The 23811-nt window shown below is 34.7% G+C and overlaps 1 protein-coding gene and 1 long non-coding RNA gene across 8 annotated transcripts in view; both read left to right on the top strand.

Moving 5' to 3' along the window:
• Positions 1 to 16706, top strand: part of NAP1L1 (nucleosome assembly protein 1 like 1) — a 33177-nt gene extending 16471 nt beyond the window's left edge. For 3 of the 7 annotated variants that reach the window (XM_081822086.1, XM_081822092.1, XM_081822091.1), the window contains 11 exons: positions 5340 to 5481; positions 5745 to 5825; positions 6556 to 6684; positions 7639 to 7710; positions 8511 to 8650; positions 9506 to 9651; positions 9746 to 9765; positions 11414 to 11536; positions 12265 to 12294; positions 12804 to 12854; positions 14311 to 16706. In XM_081822086.1, coding sequence (XP_081678212.1) covers positions 5340 to 5481; positions 5745 to 5825; positions 6556 to 6684; positions 7639 to 7710; positions 8511 to 8650; positions 9506 to 9651; positions 9746 to 9765; positions 11414 to 11536; positions 12265 to 12294; positions 12804 to 12854; positions 14311 to 14346 — 970 coding nt within the window. In that variant the 3' untranslated portion in view covers positions 14347 to 16706. Of the gene's footprint in view, positions 1 to 5339; positions 5482 to 5744; positions 5826 to 6555; positions 6685 to 7638; positions 7711 to 8510; positions 8651 to 9505; positions 9652 to 9745; positions 9766 to 11413; positions 11537 to 12264; positions 12295 to 12526; positions 12623 to 12803; positions 12855 to 14310 lie in introns of those variants that run through there. The other 4 variants (XM_081822088.1, XM_081822087.1, XM_081822089.1 and 1 more) reach the window with 4 other exon arrangements.
• Positions 1 to 23811, top strand: part of LOC145721848 (uncharacterized) — an 84854-nt gene that overhangs the window by 50236 nt on the left and 10807 nt on the right. The window lies entirely within an intron of this gene.

The following is a 23811-nucleotide window of genomic DNA, read 5'->3' as shown; positions in this document are numbered from 1 at the left end:
AGAATTAGAAGAAATACAGATTTCTTATTTATTTCATTGGTCCTATAAATCATTTGCAATAGCCCATATGTCTTATTCTGCTTATAATTGTTATGATTTTTAAGATCCATCCATGTTGCTATCTGTATGTAATCTCTCATCAGTAGTTTCTAGCTTCTGAATGTTTGTTGTCACTTACGGTGATTTGTGTCCGCCATGTTTTATTACATGCTTTTTTTAATATGCTTTTTCTTTGATGGGTATCTTGATTGCTTCTAAGCTCCATCAACACAAATTCCGTTGTAATGGTCCTCTTTTTGCATGCCCTCTTAAAGAACTGTGTAAGAATTTTGGGGGGATATGTACTTACTGGTGGGATTGTTAGTTACAGGGTATGCAAGCTTTAAGTACTTCTCAGCTTGCTTTCTAGAATGACTGTGTCCAGTGCATGAAGGCACCCTTCATCCTTGTATCTCTGCTAGCAGTTGGCATCATTCAGCTTTATGGGTTTTTTGTTTTTACCAATCTAAGAGGTGCAGGCTTATTTTGTTTTATTTGTACTTTTTGTTGTCTAATGAGTTTTGAGCTTTTCTTCATGATTGTGAGCCTTTTAGGTTGTTCTCATTGTCCATTTTCCTGTTGGGGTTTACTGTCTTGTTTTGCAGGAGTTTTTGTATATTCAAGGTATTAATCTCTTATCAGTTTTAGACTTTGTAAGTAATCTATTGTCATTTTTATTAATTTTATCCATAGCATTCTCCATTAAACAGAAGTCCGTAATTTTTGTGTTTTAAGTTTTTTGACCTGTGGCTTATTCTTTTAAGTTAAGAAGTCCTTTCTAGTTCCTTCTGCATTTCCTGTTGACTAGTTTTACCTTTCATCTTTAGGTCTTTAATAAACCCTCTTGAGGCCACCTTTGTATTTAGCTATGCATCAGGGTTTTTTTTTTTTTTTAGTGAGCTTGTTTTTATAACACTTAACTAAACAGTTCATTATTTCCTCATTTATTTGTGATACCACCTTTATTGCATATCAGTTTCTTATAAACACCTATGTTTGTCTTTGAGCAGCACTCTTTTTAATACGGCTTTTTAGTATGTCTTAATATCTAGCAGGGTGATAATTTAATCTTTCTTTAATTTGTTTCTCCCTGTAATAACTTGCTTTCTTCTACCCGTCCCCCATCCCCTGTGGAATACACTCTTAAGATTGGCCTAATTATGTGTAGACCTTTATCCCACATATGGTTGATAGTAAGTTTAGAGGGGTTTTCACAAAACAAAACAGCCCCCCCACACTAAAATTTTGATAGGAGTTACATTGAATCTATTGATTAACATGGATAGGGGATTTTTCTTTTAATGTAAAATTGTCTCATCCATATCCTTGTATTTATTGAAATCATACTCTCTTTTATTACGAAGTTTTTCTCATAGTCTATTCTTGGTTAATTCCTGTATACTTTAGTTGTGTTGCTATTGTGGATAGTATCTTATTTTTTATTGTATTTCCAGGTTGGCTGTTGTTGATGTAGAGAAGAGTGCTATTGATTTATTTTTATTTTTTATTTCTTTTGCTGTTGATCTTATATCCAGAAATCTTGCTACACTTACTACAGTAATTTTTTTTTCTCCCAAAGGCAAAAGATCTTGTCTGCAAATAATGACAGTTTGAGCTCTAATCTTTCACATTACAGCACACAAAGTTTATTTGTATTTCATTATAACATTGGCCAGGACTTTCAGTACTGTGTTAAACAATTAGCATTAAACATGAGCATCTTTATCTTATTTCTAGTCCTAACCAGGAATGGATATAAAATCTTGCCATTAAACTTGGTGTCTACTTAGATTTATTATGACCTTTTTTTCTGTATGTATTCAGATGGTCTTTTGACTTTTTCTTCGACTCTATTAAGTACATATTAAATATTTTTGGAAACATGATACTAAACTAGCCTTGCATTCCTGGAATAAATTTAATCGTATGTTATTACACTGTTGAGTCAAGTGGTTAATATCTTATTCAGGGTCCTTATTAGTGAAATGTACTTGAATATGTGTGCCTGTGTGTGTGTGTGTGTGTGTATATACACACACATATATGCGTGTGTGTGTGTATGCATGTGTGCATGTATGTACAATATAGAAACTTTTCATGGGATTGTAATTCCATGCCCTGGTTTTAGAGTCAAGATTTCAGCTGCTTAATGAATAAACAAGGGTTGCTTTTACTTTTCACCCTGTGTTTTCAAAGCAATTTGTATAAGATAGGAATTAACTGTTCCTTGAACAGTTGGTAGAACTCTTCTAAAAATGGACTTTGGCCTTTGGAGTTTAAGAACCCTTAATTTGGATTTGCTCCATTCCCCTCCAGTTTCTTGAATTGAGGCTTTGTTCATTTGATTTTTTTTTTAAATTATCTTTTATGGTCTTAATATTTGTTTTTCTAAATGTTCTATGAAAGTTAAGTGTGAAGATCTGTATGTTGAAATTAGTAGCCTAGATTTATTAATTGTGTTGTTCAGGTTCTCTTATTTCTGCTTATTGATTGACTGCTTGATCTAACAGTTTCTGGAAAGAATGTGTTAGAAATTTCCACTTAATCTGTTTCTCCCTATAATTCTGTTGGTTATAGATTAATATATTTTGAAGCTGTATTATTAGCTATATGTTAGTGATGTATATATCTTGTCCTTTTGTTCCAGTTTACCAGTGTAAAGTGTCCTCCAGTTTACCAGTATAAAGTGTCCTCTTTTGTATTTTGTGGTGGTGGTGGTGTTATAAATTGTTTTGTCTGATATTAAGATAGCTATTGTAGCTTTCTTTTGGTTTTTATTTACCTGGCATGTCTTTTTCCATTCTTGTATCTTACCTCTAGTATGGAAGTTTGCTTCTTTATTAGTAATTTTAAACTCTTTGCATTTCTTGAAAGCAGTATTGTTTTTGGACTTAATTGCTATTATTTTATAATTTATTGTACTTTGTTTCTTTTCTCTTTTTTTGCTTTCCATTAAATAAATCAAGTTGTCTTCTGCTGGTATCAAAGTTACTGCATTCTGTTGTTTGTTATTATGTTAAATGGGCTCATAACCTAATACCTAAGTTTATTTACCCATATTGATTTCTTAAATTTAGTGATGTCTGTATTATTTATAAATACACGTTCTCTAGTCTGCCTTTTTTTCCATCAAGGCAACAGTAAGATTTACCAAGATATTTGGTCACCTATATTTATATAGTAGTTTCTTATTTTTTTTTAACTTCCTCAGAAATGATCTTTAATGAATGTATTGAGTATCTCTGGCATATTTCCTGAAGCCTGATATGCCTCACACAATTTTTATTTTGTCTTCATATTTGAATAGTTTGGCTTATAAAATTGTAAGTGCAGAGTTCTTAAATAAAAGTTCATTTCTTCTTGTATATGGTGTTTTCTTTTGAAGCCTGATGTCAGATTCCTTTTCCTGTGTAGGTTTTTCATTGAACACATGTAGAATTTTCTTTGGTCTTTGATATTCATGAATCTCATTAACCTAAGGGTTAGAGTAAGGATTTCCATATTACTTTAACTCTGAGAAATTTATTATTCATTTATTCAGATATCCACCTCCCTTCTGTCTTTCAGCTATTGCTACTTTCGTCATCCAAGTCATAATTTTTCTGTCTTTCCTCTGCCTTTCTGGAGAGCTTTTGAACGTTAATGGACTTCCTTAAGTTAAACCTATCCTGTTTATCCTATTTGTTGGTTTATTTATTTTAGCTACTTTATTTTTCATATTTAATATTTCTACTTTGTTTTAGGTTTCTTGGTCTTGTTTCTTCTCTCATCTCTTTAAATATATTTATATTATTTTGTCTAATAATACGGCTTCCGATGATAAATATTTCATTCTTTCATTAAAATTTATACTCCGTAAGGGTTTAGTTACTCTGGCTGTAGAGCTCAGGCTCACTGATTGATAACAGTTAGTCCCCAATAATGATTATTGAGGGAAGAATAAAGATCAGGCTCTGGTTTGTGACAGTTCCAATGGAATTTAAGAAAGGGATTGGAATGAACCTAAGGAGAGCTCCAGTTACTTCAGACTCAGTTTGCTGTCAATTCCAGGCAATTGTTTTTGCTGCTTTTGGGGAGGAGGCGGTCTCCTTTGGTTGTAATCCATTGTACCTGGATTGGAGGGGTGGAGGAATGAGTGCTTGTAGGCTCTCAGCCAGACACTGACTGTTGTAAGGCAAGTGCAGAATTTCAAAAGCTTTCTTTGAACCTGTCTTCACTGCTACCCATTCTGCCCATTCCCTCCCTTTTCCAGGTTGCAGTTCACTCTGTACAGTTGTTAGTCTTACTCAGAAGTTGCTCGTAGTATGTGTGTGCTTGTGAGTGTGTGTGAGTCCCTGAAATAGTTGTTTTCTTCTTGGTTCTGAAGTTTCTAGGGTTGAATTTTTCTGAGGTACAGTGTGGGGGTGGGCAGCACCCCATGCTGTTTCATTACCTTGACAAGACAAACTTTTTACTTTTAATTATAAGAAAAAAAAATTACCTGTAGATAATTTTTTACTTCTGATTATCATAACTATAAAGTAGTGGTTAACTAAGAAAATTATTTGATTTACAGCAATCTGCCTATGGCAGGAAATTCTAACCTGGATTCTGTATCTGTCGTACAGATCCCTGAAGTTAGATAAATTTTGAGTGAACATTTTTTGGGTGGTAGGGGGATTCATAAGTTGAATCATAACTTCAGGGGGCCTATATTATACCCTATAGTAAATTGTATGATTTGTGAATTATATCTCAAAGCTGTTATTAAAAATCCCTTCATGAAATACAACATTCTTTTTTTAATATAAATATAAATTCTAAATAGAGACTAAAATCGAAAATAATGGTGTAGGATACCATCCTTTTTTCTAATATAATATCCTTTTCCCTAAAAGTAGCTGGTGTGGGTGAGATAATGCCTACTTTTTTTTTTAAATCAAGGTTATTGTCCTTATTCTCAGTTAGGATGGTCAGTCCATGACTTTTTAACTTCCTAAGATAGACTGTTTTACAGCTTAAATGCCAGCACTGACAAGTCTAATGCTGAACTTGATTATAATGAAAGATTTAGGGTTGATATGATTTACATTTTCTTATCACAACTTACTGTATCTGTTTAAATGTTCACTTTTGAACTATTTTATAGTCAAGAAGTCCATGTATTTATGTTTCTTGAATTTTAATTACTTTGAGTATACCTTTTGCTTCAAATAGGAAACCTATCATTCACTAACTTTTATGCTTTACTTTTCAATATGATAGAAGTGTGACTTGTGTTTACTGTGATGCTGTGTAACTGGTGCGTTCCAACCTTTCAGCTTGCCTAGGGTAGTTAAAAGACGAGTGAATGCTCTCAAAAATCTTCAAGTTAAATGTGCACAGATAGAAGCCAAATTCTATGAGGAAGTTCATGATCTTGAAAGAAAGTATGCTGTTCTCTATCAGCCTCTATTTGATAAGGTAATGCTTTCTACTGTTTTATTTTCTTTATCTAAAATTTGAGATTATAATAAAGCTCTGGAAATATAAACAAACTTGCAGGTGGTTTAGTCTTTAGACCTCTCAGCAAATGGTTATTAGAGGTAATTGGGAAAACTGTCAGTAGCAATTCAAGTTGTGGTATGCATTCATTAAATCTATACACATCTTTAATGAGAAACAATTAGTTTCTGGCTTGGATGTCAGTGTTTTTATGCAAGCTTTTTTTATTTTAATCATTTCAGCGATTTGAGATCATTAATGCAATTTATGAACCTACGGAAGAAGAATGTGAATGGAAACCAGATGAGGAGGATGAAATTTCGGTTGGTACCAACTTTAATTTAGTGTGTGTTTATACCTTGGAAATATTTTATTGTAAGATTCATGGTGAGTTAACAATAATCAGAACAGATGAGCCACTGTTAGCCCTGGTACCATCTGTACCCAAAGTCATTTTTCCCTTACATTTTTTAGTATTTAAATTTTATAGATTATATAAACTTTTCCTTTGAATTTCATGATGACCTGCAAAGGTTTGTTCTTGTTTTTCACATGATGAAATGGAGGCTTCTAATGACTTGGCTACAATTAATAAATGGCAGGGTTGTGACACAAATACAGTGTTCTATTACATGACTCTGTTTCCCCAGCATTGCTATTTTAATGTTGGTTGATAAGGAGAACTTAATGTTTTGATCAAGAACACCAAGGGGTGAGGAATTGGGCAAAGTTTATATTTATTTTATTTTTTTCCCCTGCAGCTTTAAAATGTTTTCCTATAAAACTTTCCCTATAGTTCATAGGTTCTCTCTTAGTGGTTCTCTTTTGGAGGGGTATGGTAGTAGCAATATTTATAGAAGTACAGTTTGGTATGAGTATAACAGCAGTGTTTACACAATTGGACTAGAACTTCGTTGATTGAAAGTTGCAATTGGTGATTGAGGATTTATTGGTTTCTGTACTTCACTGCTGGATATAAGTTAGGGGATGGGTAAGATCTTATCAAGTAGTCTGATTTAGGAATTCAGTAACATAATGCTGTCATTTATCAAGGAGGAGCTGAAAGAAAAAGCCAAGATTGAAGATGAGAAAAAGGATGAAGAAAAAGAAGACCCCAAGGGAATTCCTGAATTCTGGTTGACTGTTTTTAAGAATGTTGACTTGCTCAGTGATATGGTTCAGGTAATTTTACTCATAAAAACATCAGTTTACTTTAAAGGGTAAAAACCTTTGAAATTTAAATGGCTGGGATGACTAGTCTCCATCATTGACCTCTATAGAATGATTGCTGTCTTTTGAAACCTGTTACCTGTAGAAGGAAAATTGGATCTTTGATGAATGTAATAAATTCTAAATCATTTTCAAAAATTAGATAATGAAGTGGCCCTTTGACAGTTACATTGAGCAATGTTTTGTCATAGTCTTATGTCTTCTGTGTTTAAGTGCTTGGTATTAGAGATTGGAGGGAGGAAACTTAAAATTTCATTTATCTTACCCAAAAAGACCTTTTCAGTCTGAAACAAATATTCCAAGGGACGTTTGCATTTTAAAAGAATAACATAAAGATCTTTAACTCTTAAAGTTGTCACTTTTTCTGGGAATCCAACACAGATGTCACTTTTTCTGGGGAACTTTTTGTGTCCTAATCAGAAGCATTTCTTGAGCCACTACTGTGCGCATTATAGTACTTGTTGCCTTATAGTGTGATTGTTGAAAGTTAAAGGCAAGAAAAAAAAATCTCAAAACAATGACTGCTTATTGCGTTTCTACTTTGGCAAAGTAGGAAAGGACCTAGCATAATGAAAGGAACAAGAAGCAGCTGGAAAAGGAAATGTTTTTAAAGCAAACATGCCTGAGTTAGACTTGGTTTTATATTCTTCAGCCCATTCAGTCTGATGATGATGTAATTCTCTGTTAAGTCACTTTTTTTCTACCATTGCCAGTAGAAATAAGTAGAGCTTATAAGTAAACTAGCTTTAGTATAAGCCATTATCTGGAGAGTAGGCCTTATGGTTCATAAGTGTTACATAAAGCCTCACTATAAATGTCTCAGCTAAATGTTTATTGTCCAGTAATAGCACGCTGATCCTAAAATGCCATGTTAGATACTCATTTTAATATTTTCTTAATTTGCAGGAACATGATGAACCTATTTTGAAGCACTTGAAAGATATTAAAGTGAAGTTCTCAGATGCTGGCCAGCCCATGGTAAAAGAACTTTGAAATATTTTTAGTTCTGTAACATTAGATGTTTATAGATATAGATATATGGAACTTTCTAAAAAGAGGTGATATTCTAAGCCTGGAGATGGGTGAGAAAGAAGTTAAAACTCCTACTTGGTACTCTTTAATTGTTGGTAGGCAATAAATGTTTGGATGTTGGTAATTGTGATGTAGAATTTATTCCTTTTCCTCCCTCTGAACATAAAACTGTTTTTGAAATATAGTAAGGCCTTGATAAAAATAGATAAAAAATAATAGCACCCTAAATACTTACTCTGTCTTAAAAGGCATGTGTCTGGGGATTACATAAAACAAGATGTTAGAGGGCCCCCGCTTCCCCATGATGAAAGATCAGCTACTAGCTTCTCCCAAAAACCATCAGTGTTATGTGAAGTATGGGCGAAGCTACTATAGACTATACACTCTTCTATTGTGTGTAGTAAAGTTCCTCTGTCAAATTCGGGTTAGAAGATGATTTAAAGTCCTCTTTGTGAGGATGGAAGGAGGAAAGAGTACTTGGTCAGTTTATTCAGTTGTTCTAACCAATTTTATAAACATGTTACTAAATAGAAATTGTAAGCTGAGCTAAGTTTTATTCAGTTTTATTTTGTGTCTTGTTTTGCCTTTTTAAACATAATTTGGGGTTTATCTGACCCTTTCCCAGAATAGGAAAGGCATTATCACCTAGAAGTTTATGTGTTTATAAAAATCAACAGATTGAATTTTAATATATGTGATGTAGGAACTTCATTAGTGTTTACTTTTTTTATTTTATTTTTTTTAAGAGTTTTGTCTTAGAATTTCACTTTGAACCCAATGAATATTTCACAAATGAAGTGTTGACAAAGACATATAGGATGAGGTCAGAACCAGATGATTCTGATCCCTTTTCTTTCGATGGACCAGAAATTATGGGTTGTACAGGGTGAGTTTAATTTTACTACTTTCACAGAATATTCTTTTTTGTTTTACTTGTGATTTGTGATATTTGGTATTTCCTAGTGTATACTTGATACATAGTTTATCTCTAAACATTTCAGATTAAGTGTTTTCTTAGATGAGCACACCTATTTTCCTGGAATTCTCTTTGGCTTATAGTATTACACTTCTTCAAAGGAGAACACACTTCAATTTATTGTATTGTGAATTTCTGCTAATTGTCAATGTATTTATAGAAAAATGTGTTTAGAAATAAAATTTTCTCTTTATATTGCTATCAAAAGCATGTGAGCCATTTTTTCCCTCTAAAATTTGTAATTAAAAATAATATTTGGGGGCGCCTGGGTGGCTCAGTTGGTTGAGCGACTGCCTTCGGCTCAGGTCATGATCCTGGAGTCCCGGGATCGAGTCCGTGTCGGGCTCCTTGCTCAGCGGGGGGTCTGCTTCTCCCTCTGACCCTCCCCCCTCTCATGTGCTCTCTCTCTCTCATTCTCTCTCTCAAATAAATAAATAAAATCTTTAAAAAAAAAAAAAAATATTTGGGGCACTTGGGTGGCTCAGTTAAGCTTCCGACTCTTGGTTTAGGCTCAGGTCATAATCTCAGGGTTGTGAGATGGAACTCCGGGTCCCAGCCCAGAGTCTACTTGAGATTTTTTCCCCTTCTGCTCCTCCCCCTGCTCACGCGCATGTGCTCTTGTTCTTCTTCTCTCTCTCGCTCACTCTCTATAAAATAAAATCTTTTTAAAAAATAAATACAGTACTTAATTAGATAAATCTTCGCTCTTCCAGCAATTAAGCATAGTATGATAATTGTGATAAATTCTTCCCTTTGTTTTGCAAGGTGCCAGATAGATTGGAAAAAAGGAAAGAATGTCACTTTGAAAACCATTAAGAAGAAACAGAAACACAAGGGACGTGGGACAGTTCGTACTGTGACCAAAACAGTTTCCAATGACTCTTTCTTTAATTTTTTTGCCCCTCCTGAAGGTAAATAGTGTTTTAGTTTGGGTATTAATGGTTGCTTTATTATAAGCTTTCTTTAATTTCTTACTCATTTGAATTTCTCTTCTCAATTTTGCAGTTCCTGAAAGTGGAGATCTGGTAAGTTAAATTGTTATCTATTTGTTGAATTGTTCACTATGAAATTAAAGAACTGGTTCTCAGAAGTGGGGAGTTGGATAGTTGCTACTCGAATTTTGTTCTGAGGCTTGCAATGCATGGAGAAGACCTTTATGCATCTGAAATTATTTCATTCAGAATGCCTGTAGTGCTTCCATTGAGAAATGCTGAGAGGCTAAAGGCTTTTCTTTTGAGGCTTGGAAGTATTTTTGGGGGGATTCAGGCTCTTAAGATGATAGTTTTCTTACTGAAACTAGTATGTATTAAATATATCATTTGTACTATTTATTTACTAAAACTCCTAACCACATTTTGGTTAGAACTCTCTGTATTTGTTATTCCAGTGGAAACATGGTTTCGTATTGTGGCCATGTGTTATGTGACCGTATGAGCCAAGAGCTGCAGTGATGCCTGTGCACAGCCTGGAATGCTGTGCAGGCAGGATGTAAGCTACGTAGGTTTTGAATCTGCTCTTCTGTTGGCCAGATTTTTTAACTTTTTAACTCCGATAGTTTAGTAGTTTTGTACATACGGAATTAGAAGGTATGTTTGTTTTGAACACTTTTGAATTGGAATAGTTTTGGCTAAGGCTAAGACCAGATCTGTAAAAGGCAAGTATTTCTGCCTGTAAAGAGTGGTAAGTGGTTTGATTCAACCCTGCAGCAGGGTTTGTGGGACAAAAAAGGGGACTATATAGCAGCACCTGAATTTTAGGTAGAACTACTTAAGAACACTGTAGTAGAGTTTCATGCTATTTTCATGTCAGTGAGTGGGTTGGGAGTTTGTGTTGAAGTGACTTTTTTAAATTCTATTGTCAAATATTTATGGTAAGAAAACAGTCTTGAGTAGTTATAGCTAGAACACCTCCACCTGTGATTACAGGTCTTTCCCTCAAAGTCCACTGCCCCCTTTTGTGTTTTTTTGGCTGTTCATTATAGTGGATTATGTTGATGAATCAAAATAAATACTCATGTTTTATTTAAACATAAGTTTATGTTTAAATAAATACTCAATGTTTACTCATTGTTTGGTATCATGGAACTTAAATGGGATTATTTGAATTTTGAAAAATGTCAGCACCATTTCTGTGTTGTGCTTTGTCATTAAGTAGAAATCCTAGATTGACTTAGTATTAAGTAGGATTCTATCTCATTTGGCATTACGCATACAAAAAACTGCTTCTGTACTATCTTTAAGGAAATGTGAGTGATCCTCCGTGTTCTTTCATTATGTGCCGTATGCCTAATATTATATAAGTCCTGAGATTCCTTCTTAGTATTGTTCCATTTGGTGTTTTCATAATGAATATTTATAAGAAAATTAAAGTCATGTAACAAAGTTGCTTTTATATTTTAAGTCAAAAAACTAAGCAATAACCAGTTCTGATTTTTATTTTCCCAAATTTCTCGGAGTATGTACACTGACTTGGTAGCTTTCTTTTTATTAAACCTAAGGTATATATCGATGACTGTTTAATCACACACATAAGCTAATTTTAAAATGATAGAAAGTTAAAAGTGACGTTGAATGTTGTTTCATAGAATTTAAACCCAAGAGTCTTGCATGTGCCTAATTAACAGTTATTAAATTTTGTGCCTTTTTTTTTTTCTTAAAAAACAAAACAAAACAGGATGATGATGCTGAAGCTATCCTTGCTGCAGACTTTGAAATTGGTCACTTTTTACGTGAGCGTATAATCCCAAGATCAGTGTTATACTTTACTGGAGAAGCTATCGAAGATGATGATGATGATGTGAGTGAATCTTAATCCTGCAGTGAAATCATTTGGTGAGGGTATGATGGTCACAGCTGGTGAGCAGTTAAACGAACAGATGTAATTTTTTAAAAAACAGAATAATTCAAAGGCTAATTACTGATGTTCTATAGATAACTTTCCTGAATTGTTTTAAATATGTCTTCTTAGGATCTTTGGTAGCTTTTATTTTCCTGCTAATAGGAAGACTGCTCTGAATTAGTGCAGCTTTACTGTGTTTGGTCAGTGTTGTAGATGTATTATGCTCTTGTCTTTGACCAAAACATGTCTAAGATATTTTTTATTACTTTTAAAAATACTAGGAAGCATAGAATTTTTATCCAAAGGAATATTAAGCAACAATTAAGGTAAAACTAGGCTGCCCTCAAATATTTTGGCTACCTTTATTGCTAAATGTCAGTCATGCAAATAGATTTAGGGCCTTTTTGTGCTGTGTGTTTGCATAAGTACAGGCAAGTAATATTTATAGTAATAGTTGTATGATCACACGCACAATTGTACTGTATTCTTTATTTTAACTTTTAAAATTGTCAGATTTAGATAACGGCCCTGAATTGATTCCCGCAGCCATTTAATTTATAATTAATTGCCTTAAGGAAAGTATTTTCCTCTTTTTAGATATTAGTGGAGACAAGATGGCTGTAACTAATGCTGTTCTCAAATGTTTGTTAGCTTCATTCAAACTTCATCCTTTTTTCCCTTTTTAGTATGATGAAGAAGGTGAAGAAGCAGATGAGGTAATGTTTACCAAATGAGCAAATAATTCTGTTTAACACATTGAGAAGCAAATTGAGTGACTTATGTATTCCTTTGCTATAATCATTATTCTGTGATACGGGATATAAACCTTTTGGAAAAAAATACGGTTTTAGAATTCTACAGCCAAACAATGTATGTATGAGGTTTCAATAAATAAATTGCAAAACTCAGAACATTTTTTTTATTTCAAATAATTCTGTTCTGCTGCAGGGTTATCAGCTCTTTGAAGAAGTCAAAAGCTGCAGTAAACTTTTTCAACGTTGGCTGCAGTAAATCTTTTCAATAAAAGCTCTCTGGATGTCTCAAGTTGTGTTGGGAAATTTTTCATATTAGAAGCTTTCAATTAAATTGCATTTTCACCCTACTCTGTAATCATGAAAATCTTTTGACCCATAGAGTAACTTGTATTAAAATTTCTCCATACGTTATGAGCCATTTCTTTCTACTGTGTACCTACTTCATGGATGCATTTTGAACTTTAATATAGGAAGGGGAAGAAGAAGGAGATGAGGAAAATGATCCAGACTATGACTCAAAGGTGAGCAAAATTAGTGCTGCTTTCTATTAAATTTGAGGCAGGTTAAATAAGAGTTGGATGTTTCTTAATATAAAGTTTATTTTTGTCCATTAAACTCTTTAATAAATCCTATTGCCTGGAGATGAATGTATAGTCCACTTTAATCCCCACTGGCATTTCAACAGTACATGAAATTTCAATGCACATTTCCTGAGAAGTTTTATTTTTGGTTCTGACTTTGTATTTTACTTAGTTTCAGGCTAAATAAACCCTAAGATTCTGTTTTAGTGTACATTATCTTGGGCTTTTTTTTTTTTTTTTTTTAGATTTTATTATTTGAGAGGGAGAGCACACACGAGGTAGGGGTGGTGCAGAGGGAGAGGGAGAAGTGTGCTCCCAACTGAACAGAGCCCGATGCCTGGCTTTAACCCCTGACCCTGACCTTCGGATCATGACCTGAGCCGAAGGCAGACCCTTAACCGACTGCGCCACCAGGGTGCCCTGGGCTTTTTTTTTTTTTTTTAAACAGTTTTTTAGAAGCATTTTATTTTTCAAAGATGTGGGGGTGGGGGCAGAGGGAAAGGGAGAGAGAGTGAGCGAGCAGGGAGTCCTCAAGCAGATTCCCTGCCCTAGACTGCCTGAGGGGGAGGGGGGCGGGGTGGGGCGGGGCAGAACTCTGGGCTTGATCCCAGGACCCTGAGATCATGACCTGAGCCTAAATCAAGAGTTGGCATTGAACTGACTGAGTAACCCAGGCACCCCTTAGAAGCATTTGAAATTACTTAACTGCTTGTGTTCTTAGGTTTTCCTTCCAAAGGATAGCTTTATAAACGTCAGTTTTTAAATAATCTGATTGCAGCAGTGTTTGGGAATAGGGAAGCAGTATTGTTTGTTACGTTCTCCCAACCACCTCTGTTCTTTGAGACTCCTAATCTGTCATTCTTGGGTATTTGTCATATCAGGGTTAGTAAAGCCCTTTATCTCCCCAAAAATACATAGTACATTATCAGGATTCATTTGAAACTTTTGGTTTCTGTTAAATGCATTCGTTCATTTGCTAATTACTGTAAAAGATCCGGAAGATACTTTAGTGAGCAGGTAAGAGAGGGGTAGTTAAAAATCAAATTAATTATTCTAAAGGGTATGAATTAGTAAGTTTGAATACTTGTAATTGATCTATAAAAAGGCAAAAATAATTGGTAATATGAGTAACATAAATTGCTTTGTTATTTTTTAAGATTATGGTTTAGTGTGTTATTTTATGGAGTTCATTCCACAATGTAAAATTTGGGCCTTAATTTTAGCATTTTTGTGACTTGCTAATATTTTAATAAATAATTTGCCATCCTTGCTATACCATTTCTTTAATTTGTCAAAAATTTTGGTAGAATATTGAGATAATATACGGTAATTACTGTTGAAAATTAACTGAAGCAGGTAGAAAAAGATAGATTGACTTGTTGTTTTCCTTTAACAGAAGGATCAAAACCCAGCAGAGTGCAAGCAGCAGTGAAGCAGGATGTATGTGGCCTTGAGGATAACCTGCACTGTAATAGCCTAAACACAACTATTATTTACTTAGAGCCTTATGTTTTTGTATTTTCTTGTAGACTCAGTAATTTTTTTTAAAGGAAAGGAACTGATAATTTTAAAGACCAATTTGTTCTACTTATCATTTCAACTAGTTTTTCTGCCAGATCTATTGATTGCACAAATTCTTTCACGCATGTTCATTCATCACTACATGGTTTGGTTCTTCTGGAGTAATTTTTATCATGTAACAAAGATTTTAGATTACAGCTATGAAAATGAACAGAACTGTTAAACTTTTTTTTTTTTTTTTTTTGCTTTGCTAGTTTTTTTCCTGAAGAACCAAAGTATTTTTTTCAGCTGGTAGTTGAATTGGGTTTACGTTTGCTTGCACTAGCTGTGCCTTTCATTACTTTGTTGTAGAAATGCAGTGACTTAGACTAAGACAATTCCTCATTTAAAAAACAAAAGCAAAACTTGTTGAGACAAATATATGGTTAAGAATTTCCAGTAAGACCACAACTGATAACTTAGATTATTAATGGATTTTTGTATTTTAGGTGACGTAGTTAGAAACCTAGTAAGGAAACCATAGTAAAGAAACCTAACTCATAGTGTGGTTATTGGTTATTGTAGGGAAGTGAATAAAACCTATTTTCAGAAGTTAAGCCTCATTATTTTAACAGTACTTTTAAATTTAACTTCCATTAACTAAGCATCTTTTCTTTATGGTAGGGTCTACCTTCTGCTTCCCTGGAAAGGATGAATTTACATCATTTGACAAGCCTATTTCAAGTTTTTTTGTTATTGTTTGTTTGCTTGTTTTTGTTTTTGCAGCCTAAAATAAAAATGTCAAATATAATTTTAGTTCTCACAAGATAATGTCTTAATTTTGTACTAATTCAGGTAGTAGCAGAGGCCTAGCTTGAATTAAGCATTGTACCCAGTTGACCATATTATGGAAGAGAAGTGTGTCAACTTTGGGAGAGGTACTACATCTGCTCATTAAGAAAGTATAAAAAAGAAAGACAAAATCTTAAATGATGTAATGTTTTTTTAAAACACTAAAAGGTTAAAATTTTATTTCCTTTGATTAGAGCTAGAGAGAAGGCCCCAAGCTTCTGTGGTTAATTCCGATTCTTACTGCTTTTAAAGTATGAGTATGTCATTTACCCATGCTTCTGTTTACTATGTATTAAAATGGGTAGTACTGTTTACCTAACTACCTCACAGATCTGTTAAGGCATATTAAGTTAGATTTTATGAAATGTTTCTCGATCTCATTAAAAGCTCCAAAATTTGGACCTGTTTGTACCACAAGTATGATATTCAGCATTTTATTCACACCAGGGTTTGATAATTCAACTGGAAAACAAAGGTTTAAGTACCTCTTCTGGATCTGGTCAGGCAACATTCTTGCAGATCTTTGTGTGGCTCCTATCTTGATAGAAGCTGTTAGAAGAGCAACTCTTTGAAAAGGTCCAAGGATTGTTTTTAGGTATTTTAGTTATGACCATATTGTAGTAAAATACTACAGAGATCATGGGACTAACATAGGAAGAAGACCATTTTTAGTTGGGGGGAAATGCCATTAAATTTGAGTCTGTAGAGCCACATTTAAAATACCTCAGGCTAATTACTGTTAATTTTTTGTGATGAGCTTAAAAGCTTTGACAGTGAGGGTGGACTAAATGGATTATAATTAGAGGATGTCCTAGAGTTCCTGCTCTTAATAAAATTACATTGTTTTTAGAAGTGATAGAGCTTCCTTTTTGAAAATTTAGTATTTAAAGATCTTGGAATGTGAACACATCTTGTTATTTGTGTAATACTGTTCATTCCTCTTCTGAGATTTTAATTAACTACTGGAAATCCTTAACCAGTTGCAGTAGTGTGTAGGAAAAAAATGCCATGAAAACACCTTATGTTTTTCCTCTTTATTTTGAAAATGCTTTTGGTTGCTTTGATTAGACATTCTTTGCTGATTTTTGTTTTTGTACCCATAGCTCATTTGATCACAGCCTTTTCTGAACTTAAAAAAATTTAATCTAAAGATAGAATCCCATTTTTAATGAACTTAAGTAGCAGAACCACTATTTTTTTTTTTTTCATTCCTTTAGGTAATAGCTATTGCCAAAGTGAAGGGGCCGATACTATTTCATCTTGTTATATAAAGGGATGTGGTTTGTAGAGGAATTGTTTTCTTAATAAATTTGGCATTGCAAGGGGTATCAGTGTTCATCTATGCCATCTCTCCAGTTCCAAAATGGTTCTATTCCATTTTAGAAATTTGAAATATGTAATTTGAAATCCTTAATAAAATTTGCATTTAATTTTATAAAATGTACTGGTGATATTTTGGGTGTTTTTTTAAAAATGTGAATATATTTCTATATACTTTTTTTTTGAAGAGTAGAGATGTTTAGAGTAGGCTATTCTGTGCTTAAGCCAGGATGGCCTGTAAATTTGTATAATTTTAAAAGGAACCTCCCAAGCCCTGCTAAATGGAGTTTGTTATTGGAAGACTAGAAAGGTTTTTACTCTGAGTTAACTATAGACATTTTTGAGACACTTTGAATTTTGTCTTTACATTTTCAGTTTATAGTTTCCCTTAACTCAGGCACAGATTACCAAGAAGTTCTATTTTTTCTCTCTTAGAAATGGCAGAATCTCCTATAATCACCCCTATATAAACTAATACTTCGAAAATTTTTTACTGTCATTTTATGGTCATTCAAAAATGGTAAGTAAACAGAACGATAGTTTCATAAATCACATAGTTTATTTAGTTTAACACAGATGTCTGAAAGTTTATGTAATTTTTCAGAATTCATTTATCTAGTTCACTGAAGCAGTATTAATATTTCTGTGACATAAAAATGTGTGGAACTGGCTTACAGAGTAATAAGAAAAATGGGATTCTACCTCTGTTTCCTTTTTAGCTCATATAATAAAAACAAACCTGAAAGGGAGACATTAGCTTTGATAGAAATATTTTCATTATAATGTGAATAGGTTAATGATACTGATTGGTGTATAATAAGGCCCCTAAGATAACTGAATTAATTGTTCATATTACTGCTGTTTGTAAGACAGTATGAATTTGTGGGTTTATCTGAGTTGTACGCCATTACCATTATTAAAAATAAAAATAAAACTTTAAATTATTGTTTGTGAAAACCTTATCATACAATGCAGAAATATTAAACTAATATTCAGATATTCTTTGAATGCTTGGTTTCAGGGCTGGGTTTAGAATTTGAGTCCATTAAGGGTTAGTCTTACAAAAATTTTAGTCTTTATATTTTTTGACTAAGTCAAGCTGAATGTTATTTTAAATGTACAGAATAAAGGTAGTTTAGAAGTATATGTTCTTAATAGGAACCTTAGGAAAGGGAAATCCTATGCTACTTTAGGTTTTGTTTTTTTTTTAATTTTCTGCACTGTATATACTTGGTAATTGTGACCTGGATTTTGTTTTGAAAATATGTGTTCATAATTTAGGTAATTTGCTACTTAAAGCACTAAGTCTAATAGCTGAAAAGTAAATGTAAATGATAATGGTGAAATTAACTTACAGATGTGTAGTGGTGATTTTGTATACTGGTTTAAAAATCCAGGTGTCAGAATATAACTTGGATTAAAAAACCAAGTTCTTAGGGATCACTTATGTGACTTCTGAGAAATGGAAACATCTTTGTTGGAGTATGAGATTACTTAAAGGATGAGTATTTATCCATGAGAAATTTTTAATTGATGTATTAATTATATTTTCAAAAAATACAATATACTTTGTATCTTGTGTTTCTTCCATTTGACATCATTATGTACTTTTAGGTTTTTCAGTTAAAAAAAAATTAAGGCATTGACTAATTATCTTAAGTGTAAGATGAGAAATGGAGCATAACAATTTAGAAATAATAAATTGCCAGCAGGAAATAAGTCATTAATCCAGTTGCTTAATTTTCATATTGGAAATTGACACTTTGTAGCTTTTGTAGATCTCTTAATTACTTGTTTTGAGTTTTTTTATTTTGAAACTCAGGAGAAAATGTTGCATAAGATAAAAGTAGTTTTTAGTTCTTGTGTGGCTTAAACTTAAAAAACCAAGGAGGAACTTCGGGATGAGTGATCAAAAGTGCCAGAGATTGACAGACCTCATTTCAAGAGTTAATGCTGTTGATAGTCATAATTTTGATCTTCATAATGAGGTTAGGCAGTTGTGGCTCTGATAAATTTTTCATGAATTGGTGAAGTAGTTTCTACGAGAAGACTAAAAACTTACATGACAGCTTTTAGCTGGGATTTCAAGGATGAGTAGGAATTTGTTTAGTGAAGGATGGATCCTTTGAGCAGAGAGCAGTTCAGGTGAAGGTACTGAAGGAAACACACAAAGTCCTGAAGTAGGACAATCTGGGGTACATTCAAGGTGTTGAAAGAATGGATGGAGATAGAAGAGGCCAAGCCATGGAAGTCCTTTTAAAGGGTTTAAAACACTAAAAGCCACCTGTTGAGAGTATTTCAAGTGAGGATGACCCTTCCACGAAGGCAATTTTTAAACTAAGACATGATAGTGTAACTCTGATTCTGAAAATACAGTTACTGATTATGCTACATAGCCCTATATTCTTATGCATACATATACACATTGTTTTTAAACTATTTGACAAAGATGCAGGCATCATACCCTTTTACCCTCTTTTTTTTTTTTTTTTTTTTTAAAGATTTTATTTATTTATTCATGAGAGAGAGAGAGGCAGAGGGAGAAGCAGGCTCCCAAGGAGCAGGGAGCCCGATGTGGGACTCGATCCCAGGACCCTGGGATCATGACCCGAGCCGAAGGCAGACGCTTAACCATCTGAGCCACCCAGGCGCCCGTCGTCATACCCTTTCACCCTCTAAGTGTTGTTTTTTTTCTCATTATGAAGACGTTCTCACAGAATTACAGTACAGGTAATGTTAAATGTGCAGTCAAATTTGTTTTGACCAGTGAAAATAGATTAAAAACAATACACAGTGAATGCTTCAGAGTTAATCCCACACAGGATTTTTTTCCTAGCCTTCCTCCAGTCCATATTTGTAACTACCTTCATCAAATAGGTGGACTCAGGAATGAGAATTGTGGGTGAGGTTGCTCTATAGGAATAAAAAACCATGAATAAAAATGGAAAAGATCTAATTTTAGATTAAAGCCATATAGCCCCTAAACAAGTGACGAACTATCATTTTTTAAATAAATGTGGGAATAAAATAGTTACTACCATTGGGTGGTAGAGATAGAATTGTTAAATACAGGCTTTGGGGTTCATCTATCACTGTTCATTGTTTTGTGAAGATTGTGGTGAGCACTAATGAGAACACATTAATCTTCTAGTACTTAGAACCTCATATAAATAATGAGCATTTAGTAAATGTGCTTCCGTAACATAATAAAATCTAGAACTTGGAATCACATTTTAAATTGATTTTGGCAGGTAATTTTAGAACTTGGTGTACAAAAGAACAGACTTAAGAGTGGATGAGAAATACAAACCTATTCCATTTTGAAAGTTTTTTATGTAAAATTAAAATAGAAAATAATTTGTTCTCTAAAGTCAGCTAGTTTTAAAAAGATCTCTACCTATTTTTTATACATGTTTTCACATGCTAATTTTTTGGCCTTGGCTTTCATCCAGAAATAATCTAGAGTAAAATTAAGTCTGAAGTATTTGGATATTAATGCTCCAGAACACCCAAGTTGTCACTATTCAGCCCATCTTCTCCATCCCTAACGTTTACCTGGAGCTCTGGACATTGTGACAGGTAACCTAGAGGTGGGCAATGAGATAGGTGTCTGTTTTGAAATAAGATGTTATTTTAGACTTGGATTAGGCTAGTTGATAAGTTTTAAAACTAGCAGCTGGATCTGATCTCTGCTGTTCAGTTGGCTTGGTGAGTGGGTGTACAACCTTTAGAGCAGCTTCGGTATCAGCAACCCAGCCTGTTTTGCATTTACACTGTTTCAGCTCTGCTTGGCTGCTTTTTCTTTCACCTTTTTCCTGCCACTAGTCTTCTGTGCATGGCTTACTCAACATAGTCTCTTTTTCTTTGATTTAATACGTATTCTGGTTCTTCAGTTCTGAACTGGCTCTACCAGTTTAAGAGGTAGTTTAGGGATGCATGCTTGCTGTTGGATTTCCTAACTTAACAGTACTGGGATGGTAGGTGTACAGCAGACTTTTTTTTTTTAATAGGTTTTCTTTTTTTTTTTAAAGATTTTATTTATTTATTTGACAGAGACAGCGAGAGCAGGAACACAAGCAGGGCGAGTGGGAGAGGGAGAAGTGGGCTTCCCGCCGAGCAGGGAGCCCGATGTGGGACTTGATCCCAGGACCCCGGGATCATGACCTGAGCCGAAGGCAGACACTTAACGACTGAGCCACCCAGGCGCCCTGTACAGCAGACTTTTTGTATGTGTAGATCAGTTAGGATTTATCTGGGCTCTTTCTTTCTGTTTTACCAAACCATTCTTACGGGTCTTGTAACAAGATAAACGATGGATTCTCGTTGGTTCAAGATAGTCTAAGGTCCTTTGTAGTTGTCAAATCCTACATACTGGTTGGCTTATATTGAGGAAAATGGTAAAACAATGCTGGGTTATGTATATTCTGTAAATTCAGTGGTTCTATGAGATCATGGAAAGTATCAATAGTTGCAGTTACCTAGTACTGGATAACAAAACTTAAGACATTGACAAGATTTATTTTGTTGACCCTGCTTGGTTATAGTTCATTTCTGCTGTACTGAGCATCGTTAGGGGCAGTTTTTGAAGGACAGGGACTGGAATCATCTGAAGGCTTTTCATGCACAGGTGGTTGATGTTGGATGAGACCTCAGCTGGGATATAGCCACATCTCTACCTAGATACTGCCTTATAGTAGCGTAGCTGGGTTCCAAGAGGTAAAAGTTGCATCTTTTTTATGACCTAATCTGGGAAGTCCTCACTTACTCTATTGGTTATAGTCAGTCACAAACCCACCCAGGTTTAATTACAGAAGGGGACTACATCTTCCTGGAGGGATAATAAGATTTTGGATGGGAGGATCTGAAATCTCACAATGGCCACGATTTTTTTATTTTTATGAAAACAGTTGGCTACAACAGTTTTTCAAAATGACCAGAAACATAGAAAGTTTAAATTATATATTGTATGCCTGTTATTGGAGAAAGAATGTTTTACTCTATCATATTAGAATCTTTTATCATTTGACTCTTCTGGACAATTGAGATTCCTAAACATACATAATTAGCTCATTCTTAATCATAAAAATCTCAAGACTGATTAGTAAAGGAACCTTAAATGGTAAGTATAAGGTGACCCTTAAGTATAGATTTATTTTCATTTTTTTTTTTAAAGATTTTATTTATTTCTTTGTCAGAGCACGCGAGAGCACAAGCAGGGGGAGCAGCAGGCAGAGGGAGAAGCAGGCTCCCCGCTGAGCAGGGAGCCCGATGCAGGACTCGATCCCAGGACCTTGGGAGCATGACCTGAGCCGAAGGCAGACGCTTAACCGACAGCCACCCAGGTGTCCCAGTATAGATTCAGTTTTAAAGGTTAGGTGTAATATATTGTGAGGAGTTCAGAGAAAAACATTGCTCTACTGTTTCTATTTTAAATGAGGTGGGACTTTGCTTTTATAGCATTATAGATCTTAATCATTTTTGAAAGATCCAAATGTGTACCCATTTAAGATAGTATAAATAATGCTTTATTTAATCTTTATACTGAGGATGGTAATTGCTCTCTTTATACATAAAGATAGAAGTTGAATAACTTTAACACATCCTCAGCATTGGTCTTTGTTGGAGCCAGTGTGATGTCCACTTGTTTGGTCTTTGCGTATGCTCGTACCCACTCTAAGAGAAGTCTTCACTGGCTTCTTGGAGATACTCCTGTGTGCACTAGTGGTTAAATAGGCACTTTCATTAAGCTAGGGATTTCAGAATATCAAATATTTTAGAGTACACAAGAGTTTATCTGGATCAATTTTAAACAGCTTTCAGATAGGCTGCCCCCTACCGCGCACCTGGTTTGCGTGCACATGTTGGCTGAACAACAAACCAAATGCAATGTGGGTTAAAAGGAGTTTTCTTCTAGGTGTAAATTAGACTTGGGGGCTCGTTTGGGAGCTTCATAGTTCTCAAAGAGGCTTTTGCTTTGCTGCCCATGGCATATGGCTTCCATCTTTTCTTTCTTTCTTTCTTTTTAAATTGCTTTATGGGCTGAAATGGCTGCTGCAGCTCCTGCCCATCGTGTCCGGGCTTTTAGGAAGCAGTGGGACTGAAGGAGGCAAAAGACTGTTGGCATCCAGTCCTCTTGAAAGAAGAGCCTGTGATTCCTGGTTACAGCACCAAATGTCTGAAGCTGAGTTTGGTAGGAGTTGGGAGGAGGGAGGTTACTATGACTGCCACATTGGTCACATATACTGAGGATCTTCAGGTTTAGAAAAAGATTGATCAAGGACAGCCTTTAACATAAGAGGCAAATAACTACATTTCAGAAATAGGTAAACAGTCCCCAGTAAGGTTTAGGAATATAGCCCAAAGACTTACTGCAAGCTGACCAGAGTCCTTCATCTGAGGCTTTTCACTTGATCGTGCATGATGCTTTCCTTGGAAACGGGGTACACAGATGAGGTTGAGACAATGACTGAAATGAAAGTGTAAATGGGATCTCATTAGGAATAGCAACTGCTGAATGTTCTAGTTTCTGACCTTTTAAGAGATGGTCATTGTTACTCGATTTACTTAAATCAGGTAGTCTGTAGTTAGGAGTTGTGTGGCAAATTTGTTCCCTTTAATGTGAGATTTGATTTTCTTAGTAAGTTTACTGGCAATGTGGAAACTTGCCATAAAAAGATTTCCTGGGAAGGGGCGCCTGGGTGGCTCAATCGTTAGGCATCTGCCTTCGGCTCAGGTCATGATCCCAGGGTCCTGAGATCGAGCCCCACATCGGGCTTCCTGCTCCGCGGGAAGCCTGCTTCTCTCTCTCCCACTCCCCCTGTTTGTGTTCCCTCTCTCGCTGTGTCTCTCTCTGTCAAATAAATAAAATCTTTAAAAAAAAAAAAGATTTCCTGGGTTCTATCTTTGGTAAGAGCATCTCCACCTTTTTGGGCATCGCTGCCCCACAGAGTTCTTTCATTTTGTCCCTTTCAGTCTTCTGTCTTGCATCCATTATCCTGTCAATCCTGTCCTCTGTGCCACAACCTCTACCCTCCAGTTCTTGGCCTACAGCCTGAATTCCTCTTGTAAAGTAACCTTGCCATTTACAGCACCCAAGCAAGTTTATCATACCATCTGTTTTCCTTCCTCCTCGTATTTTTGGAAAGCATTATCTACACTGCTTCTACTTTCCTCTAATGCCTAACAAAGGCCTTTGCTCATTTGCTCAATGTTTTTTTTTTTTTTT

Source organism: Leptonychotes weddellii, chromosome 5 (assembly GCF_054177405.1).
Source record: "Leptonychotes weddellii isolate Sample4059 chromosome 5, ASM5417740v2, whole genome shotgun sequence".
In the NCBI taxonomy this organism is placed as follows: Eukaryota; Metazoa; Chordata; class Mammalia; order Carnivora; family Phocidae; genus Leptonychotes; species Leptonychotes weddellii.
The sequence above is the reverse complement of the archived record's forward strand: the minus strand, read 5'-3'. Positions and strand labels throughout refer to the sequence as shown.